This window comes from Schistocerca cancellata, chromosome 1, assembly GCF_023864275.1.
Source record: "Schistocerca cancellata isolate TAMUIC-IGC-003103 chromosome 1, iqSchCanc2.1, whole genome shotgun sequence".
Classification (NCBI taxonomy): Eukaryota; Metazoa; Arthropoda; class Insecta; order Orthoptera; family Acrididae; genus Schistocerca; species Schistocerca cancellata.
In genome coordinates this window covers 881,413,585-881,428,957 of record NC_064626.1, presented here as the reverse complement: position 1 = coordinate 881,428,957, position 15,373 = coordinate 881,413,585, and the positions used below count along the sequence as shown (strand labels likewise).

General features: G+C 43.1%; 1 protein-coding gene across 2 annotated transcripts in view; it reads left to right on the top strand.

Annotated features, from left to right (window-relative positions):
* LOC126190545 (beta-glucuronidase-like) overlaps window positions 1–15,373 on the top strand; it is a 349,553-nt gene that overhangs the window by 254,574 nt on the left and 79,606 nt on the right. For both annotated transcript variants that reach the window (XM_049931029.1, XM_049931028.1), the window contains exon 2: window positions 11,742–11,944. In XM_049931029.1, coding sequence (XP_049786986.1) covers window positions 11,747–11,944 — 198 coding nt within the window. In that variant the 5' untranslated portion in view covers window positions 11,742–11,746. The remainder of the gene's footprint in view (window positions 1–11,741; window positions 11,945–15,373) is intronic.

Sequence of the window (15,373 nt, the reverse complement as noted above, 5' to 3'; positions counted from 1 at the left end):
GCCTTTGTCCACCGCCTCCTACCACCCCTCTACCACCCCTCTACCCCCCCTCTACCCCCCCTCTACCCCCCTCTCTGACAATCACCTCTTCCCCCTTTCTCTCATAATCATCTTCTCCCACCTCCCTCTCCATCTCTTCCTGCCCCTGTCCCCCTTTCCTGTCCGTCTCCTCCTTTCTGCTTTCTATGTCCAGTTGCCCCCACCCCTCTGTTCGTCTCCTCCCCAACCTCCCCCCCCCCTCTCTCTCTCTCTCTCTCTTTCTCTCTCTTTCTCTCTCTCTCTCTCTCTCTGACTTCGAACATCGTTCATTGTTATTGCAAATTCAGATTCTACAGTATTATTCTAATCACAAGCCAGTAAGTCATAAATACAACTTTATGTTTGTTAGTAACGTCTCACTTTTGTATATTTTACACACACAACACACACACACGTATATATATATATATATATATATATAAACGAACATTTACATTTTTATTTATGTAGATTTAAAAGTTCCTCGCCGATAGCTTCGAAATTTTTACACGACGTCGCATTTGAATACGCTCGTATTTTTATATAGGCTACGCACTGGGGCACCCTACATATTACATAGATAGCATTTTTATACACACCATTTGGCGCTCAGGTAGGTAAATAAAAACTATTCGGACGCAGCGTAGTGCCAAAATTTCATAGGTATCGGTGAAGAACTCCCCGAGAATTAAGATTTTGAACGCACGAACATTAATATTTTTCTTTATATGGTTATTATTATTATTGTGCTCTGTCTGTGAAACCTTGATGTGTCCACTTTTTGCGTTCGAGCGCTGTCTACTTCAGGGTGATGTATTGACTTCCACGGAGTAAATCGTTCAGGATCTCCCGTCTTGCCTTTCCCTTTCTTCCACGTATGCTTCACACGGTTTTTAGAACACCGCGTTTTCTCAGATCAATCTCCCAGTCTCTCTCAGCACCTCTTCGTTAGTCACACTGATGCACCATTAGTCTTTTTTTCAGTTTTGCACCATGTCCACATACCAAACGCCTCCAACTTATTCCCGTGCTAACTTCATGGTTCACGTTTCGTCACCGTGCAGTAGGAGACAACAGGCAAAACATTTTATCAAAAGTTCTCTTATTCTCATTTCCTTACCGTTATAGAACATCATCCGCTTCTTAGAAAATGCCCTCAAATCTCAAACACTATATTCTTCAGCCACCGATTCTTACCCCATTCTCCATTAGGAATCTACGCACAGTCGTATGCTCTAAATATTTTTTGAGAACTGTAATGAGAAACCACAATCTTGTCTTAAACATTTCCGTAATTCTATTCTGTAGGTGTTCTTTTCTTCCGGGTTCCAACGCCTTTTTTTATATTAGTGAGTTTATAAGCCATTTGTCTTTCAATTTGCCTTCCAGATATTCGCGAGCTATCGCAATTAATGTTGCCAAAAGCTGTAGAAACATACGAGTAAGACAAAGCTGTCAGCTCCTGCGTTCTTCATATTAGTCGCAAATTGTTCTTCATAGTTGATGCAGCAATAAATAATGCACCTTCCAAAATGAAATCCTTAATCCATTATGAATTAATTGCTCGATGTACAGCAGCGACGTGGAAGTACTTCACAACAACGTGAAACTCCAGGTGAGAAGCACAAGAGCTCAGAAACTAAAATTTGCGGTATAAGAACGTAGGCTTCCGCGGCCGGTGTCATAGTGATTAAAATTCTTCTGGGTATTATGCCGCGTCATTGCTATTTGCGTTCTTAGAATTTTCTTATGCCAGTAAATTTATTACCTTTCTTCGTTATTTTACACATGCTGGATCTGGTGAACACCGCGGCCGTTAAGGATTATAAGCGAAGAATGCAACAAGCCGTAAATACTTTTAAATTTATTTTTATACCAGAACCGATTTCGTACTACACACTCATATTCAGAATGCTTTCGTTTGCAATTCCCGAGTGACAGAAAACGTACAGTGCTGTACGGGCATTTGCTGATAAAGTTGGAGAAAAGTAGGAGAAGTCTCTGCAAGCTAAAGATTCAACGCCCAGAGAAACAAAAATTTTAACGTCTGGCTCAAATAAAGCGCCGCGTCAAGCAAGTTCATTTTCGAATCCGACATTTCTTGTAGTTCAGGACTCAGAAGCTGAGATTTTAGGTTAAGAGGATCGGTCAGCAAAAATGCCTCTGAACTTATTTCTATTTCGAAGAAAAACATCTCCATTTGTAAGTTAACTTTTCGCAGTAACCTGCCGTTTTCAACAGATTTTACGCACGTTTGAGCAAGAGCACGTATTATCTCGCGGAAAAGAAATCATTGTCTCTGTTACTCAGCCGTTGGCGCGCGCTGTTGTACGTATTCCATGCCCCATCAAAGTTACGACAGCGATAAGGTTGCTTTAGTATCCCGAACGCTATTCTCTAATGGCGCTAGATCTCTCTGTACGGCGAATGAGTCAAGACTTGCCATTCAAGTTTTTGAGATCTCAGAAATGATTTGAGTACTCCGTGTGGTCCTACATTGTAACGCAAACGCGGTCCCCGATGGGCGAAATCGGTAATATATGCTTTGCATCTTCGGGTGCAAATGTATTTCAGAAAAATAAACAATTACATTACCTCCACCATCGTCCAAAACAGTTGACCCCATTTCAAAAGACCGCTCCCCTGTCTCTACACTCCCTACTTCCCCCCCCCCCCCCAATCCGCGGACCGATGACCTCAGCAGTTTGGTCCCATAAGACCTTACCACCCCCACCCACCCCCCTACACACACACAATAAAAAAATTAAAAAAACCATAAAGGTCAGTAGAAATATTAACCATCAGGATTCAAGAATTTTATCGTAGTCCATTCTCTAAATATGTGGTATACGGGAAACTTGAAATCCAAATTCCATCTGCCAATCCTGAAAAAGTTAATCGTGTTTTCCGTATAGCTAATGCCGAGATGGTTCCTTAAAGAAAGCAAGATGAATTACTTCCTTTCTCCTTTCCCAACTGGCGTTGTTCTATCGGTAATGCCCCTTTCCTTCACAATATTTTAAGCGTCAAGCTTCTTCGAAACGCTTTAAGAGATCACTTTACTGGCCATTCATTATACATTGCATTACAAAATATGCATCACATGTATATACAATACGTTCGGTTGGAGTCAATTATAGTCGACCTGGGGAGCTTACAGTGGAAAAATATGAGCATATGGTTTTTGATTTTAAGAAATGAAATAATCTATGATTTACTTGTGTATGTATGTTTTCATCTATAGATTTTCATATATTTTAGTACCTTACCTTTACACGATGTATACTTTAATGACTTTTCATACATCATCAGAAGTGAAACTGTGGTAAACCATCCGAACAACACACCGGTAGAATTACACACAGCTACCAACGAAAAGTAGGGCAGATTTAGTGTGGAAGGGAAACATACAGACCAGTACACACAACCGCGTCTCGGCGAAAGCATTCGATTCTAAGCAATCTGATTTAACGGAGGAGGTTAAATTGATTTGGGATAGACACGTTCACGTAAATAGAATGACTTCCTTAAATCAACAATTTATTCTTTTTGATCACTCTGTGCCCGGTTCCTTTATATACTCTTGACACGGCTAGCAAATCTCCTCGAATTCTTCTTTCTTTCATTCATGATGATGCCACGGATTTTTTGTTTCTTACCACATTTTCCAGTTACAGTAGGGGTCTGATTATTTATGCACACACTCGTGGGCTTTCATCAAATTTCAGGAAGATGTAAGATTACCCTGCACGTTTCACACACCTATTGAAGACGAACCATCGCAATTTTTCTACACAACATGATTTTTATTATTTCCAAGTAGTCATTTACTTTTTTTGTGAGCTTGTAAGCTTCTATTGCTATCTTACAGGTTTTATTCTCATTCATCCCTGTACTCATAGGTGTCAGAGCTTCAGTAGTCCCATAACAGAAAGCAATATCATATTTTTCAGCTGGTAAACGCATCGCTTGGTAAGAATGGAAGAGTAATCTAACGCTGCTCGTAATCCGGGTGATAAGCTATCATAAACGCCCCGCTTCCGCGAAGCGCCAAGCGTCGCAGACATGTTCTACTTCCGTGGTATCCCCAAAGCGATTAATACTAATCCTTGTCCTGTCAGGGTTCGTCGACGCGACGTTGAACCCAAGTCTATCTTCTTTCCCCAGTACTCTAAAAATTCTGCTCCCCTTAGCCTCGGTTCATGCAGTTTTCTCTATTGATCTTCTTAAAAGCTTTTTCTGTCAAGAGTTTTGAAAAGATGCCGATGTCTGAGTAAGCACCTGTCGCATAGCTCAGCAAGGTTCCAGAGAAGATTGGTTGATTTGGGAGAAGGGACCAAACAGCGAGATCATCGGTCCCATCGGGTTAGGGAAGGATTAGGAGGGAAGTCGGCCGTGCTCTTTCAAAGGGACCATCCCGGCATTTGCCTGAAGCAGTTTAGGGAAATCACGGAAAACCTAAATCAGGATGGCCTGACGCGGGTTTGAACCGTCGTCCTCCCGAATGCAATTCCCGTGTGCTAACCACTGCGCCACCTCGCTCGGTCCCAGAGAAGAGATTCAGCACGCTGCCCTGACCAGTCACTGACAGACGTACTCTGAGGTGACAAGTCATGGGATCCTCCCTAACATCGTGTCGGACCTCGTTTTGCTCGGCGTAGTGCCGCAACTCGACGTGGCGTGAACTCAACAAGTCGTTGAGCCATGCTCCTCTACAGCAGCCCATGGCTGCGAAAGTGATGCCGATTCAGGATTTTGTGCACGAAATGGCCTCTCGATAATGTTCCGTGAATGTTAGATGGAGCCGGCCGCTGTGGCCGAGAGGTTCTAGGCACTTCAATCCGACACCACGCGACTGCTACGGTCACATGTTCGAAACCTGCCTCGGGCATGGACGTGTGTGATGTCCTTAGGTCAGTTAGGTTTACGTAGTTCTAAGTCTAGGGGACTGATGACTTCAGATGTTCAGTCCCATAGTGCTTAGAACCATTTGAACCATTTGAATGTTAGATGGGATTCATGTCGGGCGATTTGGGTGCAAAACCATTCGCTCGAATTGTCCGGAATGTTCTTAAAAAATGGCTCGAGCACTATGGGACTTAACATCTGAGATCATCAGTCCCCTAGAATTTAGAATTACTTAATCCTAAATAAGATAAGGACATCACCTGCGGTCGTAGCGGTCGTGCGGTTCCAGACTGAAGCGCCTAGAACCGCTCTGCCACACCGGCCGGCAACGTTCTTCAAACAGATAGCGAACAACTGCGGCCTGCAGACATGGCATATTGTCATCCATGCAAATTGCAGCGATTTTTGGGAAGATGATGTCCATGAATGGCTGCAAATGGTCTTCAAGTAGCCGAAAATCCAGAGAGCTCAGTCAATTCCTTGTAAACACAGCTTACACCATTACGGAAACCACCACCAGCTAGCACAGTATCTTGTTAACAACTTGGTTCTATGGCTTCGTGGGATCTGCGCCACACTCGAAGCCTACCATCAGCTATTACCAACTGTAATCGGCACTCATCTGACCAGGCCACGGTTTTCCAGTCACCTAGAGTCCGATATGGTCACGAGCCCGGGAGAGGCGCTGCAGGCGACGTCGTGCTGTACCAAAGGCACTTGCATCGGTCGTCCACTGCCATAGTCCGCACTGACCTAACGGATACGTTCATCGTACGTCCTACGTTGATATCTGCGGTTATTTCACGCTAAGGACACACACACACACACACACACACACACACACACACACACACACACACACACACACACACACATGCCCGAGGGAGGACTCACACCTCCGCCGGGACCAGCCGCACAGTCCACGACTGCAGCGCCTTAGACCGATCGGCTAATCGCGCGGCCCCCTGAGGTTTCCACCTCCATACCGTCTTTGACATTAACGTAATATCTCTTCTTCTCAGTAGCATGTTTCCTTCCATTTACATCATTTAGATAATTTCTTCCTTTCTGAAGTGGCCTAAATCATGAGATTTCAGCACTTAATCTCTACTAATCCATTTCTGTGACTAAAAAGCTTACTAAGCAGAAGATTTTAAGTGTTTTCAGGGTGATTGCTTCGTCTTTTCTTTTCACATTCCCCAACCAGGGAAGGTTATATGTTAAATTATTTTAGCTGTTATTGAAGTGGTACTGTGAGTACGTTTCAGAAATAACCCAGCTAATGGACATGTATGAGGGCATTTCGAAAAGTAAAGATACAATGGCTCACAGTCCTTAAATAGAACATTTATTTAGAAAACGTCAGTTACATCTTATTAACTGGATTATTTGTTATTTTTCGACATAATCACCTCCGTAATCCCAACATTTGTTAAGTCAGTGCACAAGCATTTGTATCCCATAGTCATAGAAGGTTGCCGCCTGTTGTCGGAACCACATTTCAACTTCATCTTTGATCTCTTCATCGTCGTGGAATGATTTTCCACCAAGATGTGACTTCAGGTAACGGAAGACATGGAAGTCGGTGGGCGCAAGGTCCGGGCTGTATGGTGGATGGTCCAATACGTCCCATTTGAATTGTTTGAGTAGTGCTTTGGTTGCGAGCGCTGTGTGAGGCCGAGCGTTGTCATGAAGCAAGCGGACTCCACTTGTCAGCATTCCCCTGCGTTTGTTTTCAATTGCCCTTCGAAGACGTTTCAAAGTCTGGCAATATGCAGCAGCATTAATTGTCGTTCAAGGAGGCATAAATTCCAACAGAAGAATGCCTTGTCAGTCCCAAACAACAGAATTTTCTTCGCTGAAATCGACGTTTTGCATTTCGTGGCTTTTGGTGAATTCGAATGGCGCCATTGCATTGATTGTTGCTTGGATTCAGGTGTATGGTGATAAATCCACGTCTCGTCACCTGTCACAATGTGAGCAAGGAACTCATCCGCTGCTTCAGCATAGCGTGTGAGGAAGTTGAGTGCAAAGCCCATCCTTTTCTTTTTGTGTTCTTCCGTTAACAGTTTTGGAACCCAGCGCGCACACAATTTCCTGTACTCTAACTTGACAGTCACAACGTCATAAAGAGTTGTCATTGACACGTTCGGTATGATCTGAAGCAATTCTTTCAATGTGAGACGTCTATTCGCACGAATTGCTTCCTCCGTTCTCCAAAGAAGGGCATCAGAGATCACAGGTGGCCGACCTGTTCGTCATGAACATCGGTCCTACCTTCAGAGAAATGACGACACCATTTCGTTACATTTTGTCGATTCATAATGTTCCCATAAACAGAAACAATTTCTTTGTAAATATCCGCTGCTCGCTGACCTTTTGCATGAAGAAAACGTATGACGGAGTGCACTTCGCATTTGGCGGGATTCTGAATCGGCGCAGCCATTTTAAAGACGACCTACTCCAACCAGGAGCAACGTTCAACTGCCGAACGACCGCGTGGAAAAAGCTAACGGTTCAAGGTTAACACCAGTGTTGCCAATTTGCTCGCCAAAACTCTTCTGTCCCTCTGGCGTACGGTGTATCTTTACTTTACGAAATACCCTCGTAGAAGGCAACCAAGCTTTTTTTCCGATTACTTTTCAATGTGTCACACTTCCTCGCCCTCTCTGTACCTTTACAGTACGTATGAGGACATGCTGTGTGGATGTGTTGGGCTTCGAAAGGTGAAGGGCTGTATAAAAGGATTGTCAGTAGATCTGGTAGGCTTCTTAAAAGAGAAATTAGGGAAGCTAAACACTAAAGGCAGGGATTGCTTGAGGCACTTCAGAAAGGTCGGTTCTGAAGATAACAGAGGGTGGAGGTTGGCCTTCAGCCAGTAGGAACGTGGCAGTTCGAACAACGGCCGGGGTGGTCGGTCGGCAGCGTGGCGGTTAGACTGGTAGCCGGGACGTGCTGAGGAGAGGACGCACTGCGGAGACGCTCCGTCTGGAAGAAGGTAAGATGTGAAATGCGGTACATCGTGGTAGACACAGTTCGCGAACCAACTTCTTTCTGGGGCTCGTTTCTTGAGTATTTGAAAATTGTGTGCTCAAGCATGTCTGTGGGCAACTTAACAGCATTGTGCGGTCCTGCTTGTGCATTAATTTGTGTAGTAGCGGCATTTCACGTAGTGCTTCGCGGTGTGCTTCAGCGTGGCGATGCATGGAAGGGTTGTGCCGCCCTGGTGTGCGATAATAATTCCCTTCAGCTTCCCTATAGTGTGACCATTGAACATCTGATAATACGAGACCAATCAGTTATTTCAATACTTGTCAGCTCAGATAATATATGGGCAGTGATTCTAGATTATCTTCAATTATAACATCTAAATCTGAAATAAAATTTCAGTCACCTAAAAAATTGGAATTTTTAGATCATTATCTCTCGTCTCCGAGAGCTCCATAATTGTAAGAATAAGAACCCCTTCATTACATTAGTAAATAATGCTAAATCAACTAGCAATCTCCCTCTCCTTTCTTGATAACCCTATAGGAATGTGGGCATAGGCCTGAGAAAATGCTATCGCTTACAGTCCCCCTTACGGAGTGTGTTGGTTTTGTGTGTCTTGTTACCCGTCGCTTGCACTAGTGTTTTATCAATAATTAAAAATCAGGGTCGTATTCACACAAAATATTATCACGCCCATTCAACCATATCATTCAGTAGGGGAGATAAGGATACTCTGTCGTACTAGTGTGTGAGTGCCAAACAACCAAGCAGGAAAGCAGCACAAGCCAGCAACGCTAACATGAAAGACAGTTAGCGCACATTATGCAGTAAAAAATGTAAATGCCGTGTGGCTAGGGCCTCCCGTCTGGTGATCGTTTGCCTGGTGCAAGTCTTTCGAGTTGACGCCACTTCGGCGACTTGCGTGTCGATGGGGATTAAATGATGATAAGGACAACGCAACACCCAGTTCCTGAGCGTAGAAAATCTCCGACGCAGCCGGGAATCGAACCCGGCCCGTTAGGTATGACATTCCGTCGAGCTGACCACTATTTTTTTTACTTTATCACATAATTTTTATTAAAATCATTCTGAATCATAAAGACACTAATCAATTCTCAAAAATTCAAAATCTGAAGTTCTAAAAACACACATCTCACAGAGATTATAATTACTACAATGGTACAATGACCATTGCCAAGAATAAAAATAATTATTCAGTTTTTTGGCACAGTCATCAATTTCTCCCAAGTAATTACATTAGTAACCAATACATATTTGCTGCCCTTCAGAGCAAATGTCAGTCTTCTTCCTCTTCATCAGAGTAGTCATAGTCGACAATAGAATGTCTGGATTCTACTTCATATTGAACCATTTGATCAGCACTTAAATGTGAGTCTCCTTTCATGAATTCTGCAAATCTCACTGGATTTTTCAGTTTGAGAACTGTCTTCCACGTATCACACTCCAGACTTGAGCAGTATCCTCTGAGCTCATCAAGAGCTTTCTTTGTTTCACGAACACCGTGTTCATAGTATTCCTCCTCTGACAATAATTTTAACTTTGGTGCGAATCTTCGTTTCACCACTCAGCTACCAGGGGCGGACACATTATGCAGCTATAGTCAGTGTATTTCAGCTCTAAACTGACTTGAGGCGTACGTCTTTTGGTCTTCTGCGTAAAAGTGTGAGTGCGAATGAGAGAGAGAGAGAGAGATAGAGATAGAGAGATAGATAGAGAGAGAGAGAGAGAGAGAGAGAGAGAGAGAGAGAGAGAGTGTGTGTGTGTGTGTGTGTGTGTGTGTGTGTGTGTGTGTGTGTGTTTGGTGTGTACTTTCTACGATAAAAAGCCTCCAATTACTTTAGTAAGAGCGCTGATGACCTCGCTGTTGAGCGCACTATGCATAACAGCACCACTTCTGTTTCCGTGGCTAGTGGTTGAGCTTGATTTCTCCTTTTTATTTCCTACACTTCTGATCCACGTATACATATTATTTCTACTATTGTTTTAAATACAATACATTCTCGTTTCGTTTGTGAAGTTATTACTGCAAAGGACTGATGTCGAGTAACACGTTCCCCTAGTCCAATCTTACTTTTCACATATTATACACTATTTCCAAACTTAGCTGTAATTGCATGTAGGTATTTAAAAGAAGACACAACATTAACTACTAAAATTCCCAGCATCTAAATCGTGCCGATCGTAAACACCCACTATCATATATGTTCTGTTAATTTTAAAGCTGTCATCTTTTTCAAGTCGGTTCCTCAACATATACAGTAGTTAATACCTTCGGCAATAAATAAAGGTAGTTAAAGCCAGATAGGCAATAAGAAGTAGTAAATTATCATCATTTTGGGTTTGGAAGCTCCTATTTGTTTTTTAGTGCTCATGAATTAAATGTGAATTTTTAAAATCCTCCTTTCGCAAAATACAATGTATTTCTTTGTCCATTTACTCAAAAGTCTTCAGTGACTATAGATTTGTTTCTGTAAGAAAATTGTATTCAATGTTAATCATTGTTTGTCTATTTCGGTCTAAAACAATAAGATATTCTTACTTTGTTTTGATTGCTCACCTGGAGCTACATTAATAGAGAAGATTGATTTGTCCTGTAGCCTGCTTTTACCTCTTTTTTACGGCTTGACAGCGTGTCGTCTCCAAAGAAGCCGAATAAATTTTCGGAATGGACAGTGTCTTGAAAGAAGGATATAAGATGAACATCAATAAAAGCAAAACGAGGATAATGGAATGTAGTCGAATTAAGTCGGGTGATGCTGAGGGAATTAGATTAGGAAATGAGACACTTGAAGTAGTAAAGGTGTTTTGCTATTTGGGGAGCAAAATAACCGATGATGGTCGAAGTAGAGAGGATATAAAATGTAGACTGGCAATGGCAGGAAAAGCGTTTCTGAAGAACAGAAATTTGTTAACATCGAGTATAGATTTGTCAGGAAATCATTTCCGAAAGTATTTGTATGGAGTGTAGCCATGTATGGAAATGAAACATGGACGATAAATAGTTTACACAAGTAGAGAACAGAAGCTTTCTAAATGTGGTGCTACAGAAGAATGCTGAAGATTAGATGGGTAGATCACATGACTAATGAGGAGGTATTGAATAGAATAGGGGGGAAGAGGAGTTTGTGGCACAACTTGACTAGAAGAAGGGATCGGTTGGTAGGACATGTTCTGAGGCATCAAGGGATCACCAATTTAGTATTGGAGGGACGCGTGGAGGGTAAAAATCATAGAGGGAGACCAAGAGATGAATACACTAAGCAGATTCAGAAGGATGTAGGCTGCAGTACGTACTGGGAGATGAAGAAGCTTGCACAGGATAGAGTAGCATGGAGAGCTGCATCAAACCAGTCTCAGGACTGAAGACCACAACAACAGAAAATTGTTATTTTAAATACTGTTGCAAGAGTAACAGTGGCACATGTTTATACATAGGTTTTAATTTACGAAAACGATATTTGGAAAAAATTACGCCACTGTGTGTGTGTGGGGGAGGGGGGCGGGGGGCGGAAGGGGGATGAGTTGAGAAACAACTGTCTTTGTTGGATCACTGAGAATGTTTCATACACACTGTTTACAGAAGTGTCTTTGTAAAATTCACTAAATGCTGGAAACATTGCATAGTATTGTGTAATCGTGTAAAACTAACTTTATTGTTTTTTTGCATGCGGAAGTGCTCCTCTGTTGTGTTTGGTAGAGACTGTTAGAGCGTTATTTGGTGGTAGTTTCTATTTGCTAGATGATCACTAGGTTTGCAGTCGCTTGCTAGTTAGTGAGATGGCAGTGAACTCGTCTCGTTGCAGGCAGCATGTCTGTGGTGACGGCGATGCTGGTGGTGGCCGTGGTGCTGTCGGCGACCCGCGGCGAGGTGTCTCTGGGCGGCATGCTCTACCCCAGGGAGTCCGAGTCCCGCGAGGTGCGCTCCCTCGACGGCGTCTGGGACTTCCGGCTCTCCGACAACCTGCAGGGCTACTGGGAGCGCTGGTACGAGCACGACCTGCGCTCCGTGAGTAACTACTCAACTCGCCTCCCTAGTTGTGCTTTGTACCGAAACGCGTGAGAATACTGCCAAATCAGTGTCCACGTGTCCACATACACAATTCCCAAACCGGGTTGGTGCCTCTTGGAAATATTGCTTTCCTCTTTCCCCATTCTGCCCACGGATACAGCACATACCAAGAAAAAAACTAGTAAATTAAATTCTACGAGGTGTGTTCGGAAAGTAACGGCAATCTTGTAATTTCAAGTGTTGTATTGTTGTACACTACTGGCCATTAAAATTGCTACACCACGAAGATAGCGTGCTACAGACGCGAAATTTAACCGACAGCAAGATGATGCTGTGATATGCAAATGATGAGCTTTTCCGAGCATTCACACAACGTTGGCGCCAGTGGTGATACCTAAACGTGCTGACATGAGGAAAGTTTCCAACCGATTTCTCATACACAAACAGCAGTTGACCGGCGTTGCCTGGTGAAAGGTTGTTGTGATGCCTCGCGTAAGGAGGAAAAATGCGTACCATCACATTTCCGACTTTGATAAAGGTCGGATTATAGCCCATCGCGATTGCGGTTTATCGTATCGCGACATTGCTGCTCGCGTTGGTCGAAATCCAATGACTGTTAGCAGAACATAGAATCGGTGGGTTCAGGGGCGTAATACGGAACGCCGTGCTGGATCCCAATGGCCTCGTATCACTAGCAGTCGAAATGACAGGCATCTTATCCGAATGGCTGTAACGGATCATGCAGCCACGTCTCGATCAACAGATGGGGACGTTTGCAAGACAACGACCATCTGCACGAACAGTTCGACGACGTTTGCGGCAGCATGAACTATCGGCTCGGAGACGATGGCTGCGGTTACCCTTGACGCTGCATCACACACAGGAGCGCCTGCGATGGTTTACTCGACGAACCTGGGTGCACGAATGGCAAAACGTCATTTTTCCGGATGAATCCAGCTTCTGTTCATAGCATCATGATGGTCGCATCCGTGTTTGGCGACATCGCGGTGAACGCACATTGGAAGCGTGTATTCATCATCGCCATACTGGCGTACCACCCGACGTGAAGGTATGGGGTGCCATTGGTTACACGTCTCGGTCACCTCTTGTTCGCATTGACGGCACTTTGAACATTTCACATGTGTTACGACCCGTGGCTCTAACCTTCATTCGATCCCTGCGAAACTATACATTTCAGCAGGATAATGCACGACCGCATGTTTCAGGTCCTGTACGGGCCTTTGTGGATACAGAAAATGTTCGACTGCTGCCCTGGCCAGCACATTCTCCAGATCTCTCTCCAACTGAAAACGTCTGGTCAATGGTGGCTGAGCAACTGGCTCGTCACAATACGCCCGTCACTACTCTAGATGAACTGTGGTATCGTGTTGAAGCTGCATGGACAGCTGTACCTGTACACGCCATCCAAGCTCTGTATGACTCAATGCCCAGACGTATCAAGGCCGTTATTACGGCCAGAGGTGGTTGTTCTGGGTACTGATTTGTCAGGGTCTATGCACCCAAATTGCGTGAAAATGTAATCACATGTCAGTTCTAGTGTAATATATTTGTGCAATGAATACCCGTTTATCATCTGCATTTCTTCTTGGTGTTGCAATTTTAATGGCCAGTAGTATATTAGCCAAATTTACTCGGTTTCCTCGTTGTGTTGGTAAAACGTTTAAAAGTATCTACTATCGGATATTTAGTCTGTTGTAAGCTGCATCAAAGGTTACAAATGCTTTTTAGTTTCGGCGGTTACTTATTCTGACTGTCGCACATTTCCTAGAAAACCTTGCTTTGGCCAAGATCGCAAAATAAAAACGTAGTCTACTAGTTTCAACCGCTTAAATGGTCATCTTTGTATCTGGAAACTGTTGTAAGGTTACAAGCCAGAAATATTTCGGAGAATAGTAGCTCTGACCAGAGATAATTATGCAAAATCTGAACACTACATTCCAAGACACAACATGCGGTTCTCAAATCAAGAGAATAAGTAAGAAACTTTGTCATTACAGAGTCAACATACATAAGGAAGTGTCACTGTAAAACAAAATAAATTTACATGGGTAAGATCAAATCCATTGGTACGAAACTACGTGCAACAAATTTACTGTGAAAAACATGCCGTACGCTCATATTTGCGACATACGAATGTGAAACAGTGTATAAGCATCCTTATCGTATGTCATCAGAGAAACCCGTGAGCCCATGTACAAAGTGTCAGTCAGTCTGTTTACTGTTTTGATCCAGGTAACTTTGACTGTCTTTGTGCTCAGGCGCGACTGCTGTATATACGACAAAGATTCTCGTGCACTGTTTCACATACGTAGGTTGTAAATATGACTGTAAGGTACTTGCTCGCTATAAATTTGTTGCACGTAGTTTCGTGCCATTTGTTTTCGATCTTATCCATGTAAATTTCTTTTGTTTTACAGAGACATTTCGTTACGGATGTTAACACAAGGATGACAAAACATCTTACTTATTTCCTCGATTTAGACACAGCATGTTTGGCTCAAATGGCTCTGAGCACTATGGGACTTAACATCTGTCATCAGTCCTCTAGAACTTAGAACTACTTAAACCTAACTAAACTAAGGACATCACACAACACCCAGTCATCACGAGCCCAGCATGTTTGTATTCTGCGATGAACTCTTCATAGCTTTTGCGTAATTATTTCTGGTCAATGATATTTTGGTTCGCAGTATTTCTGACTTGTAATCTTGTAACAGTTTTCAGATCTGATGTGGACCTTTCAAGCGGCTGAAACTAGTAAACATGTTCTCTGTATTGCTATGATGGCCAAATAACGAATTGTCACAAAATCGTAAACAGCAAAGTTCACAGATCGGCATATCCGGTCAGGTAATTATATTATTCATTTCTGTGAAAATGCATCAGAGAATCTGCACTAAATTTTGGTGTAGTAACGGAATAAAGTATAACAAAGTTATAGAAATGGTAAATATTACTTTTGCTGAGTCTATGACTAAAACAAAGGTTTACGAGTGGTATAAGCATTTCGAAGCCGGCCTTGAAGACGTTGAACATGACGAGCGCCCTAATTGCCTCAGGACATCAGCAGCCCATGTTATCGTGAAGAAAGTGAAAGAAATAATAGTGAACGATCGCCCAATCACAAACAGAGAAGCTGCTGATGATGCTGGCATATCTGTGTCCCAGGAAATGTATTTTTTTTAATTTGGTTAAGAAACATGACAGCAAAGTTTTTCCAAAACTGTTAAATTTCTGACAAAAACACCGCCGAAGGCAAGTTGCTGAGGAATCGCTACATGAAGTCAACAGCGATGCAGAACTTACGAAACGTGCTATAACAGGTGATGGAACATGGGTTTATGGATGTGATGTAGAAATATTAAGGCCCATAAGTGAAGGACCCAGACACGGCCAACCGATTCC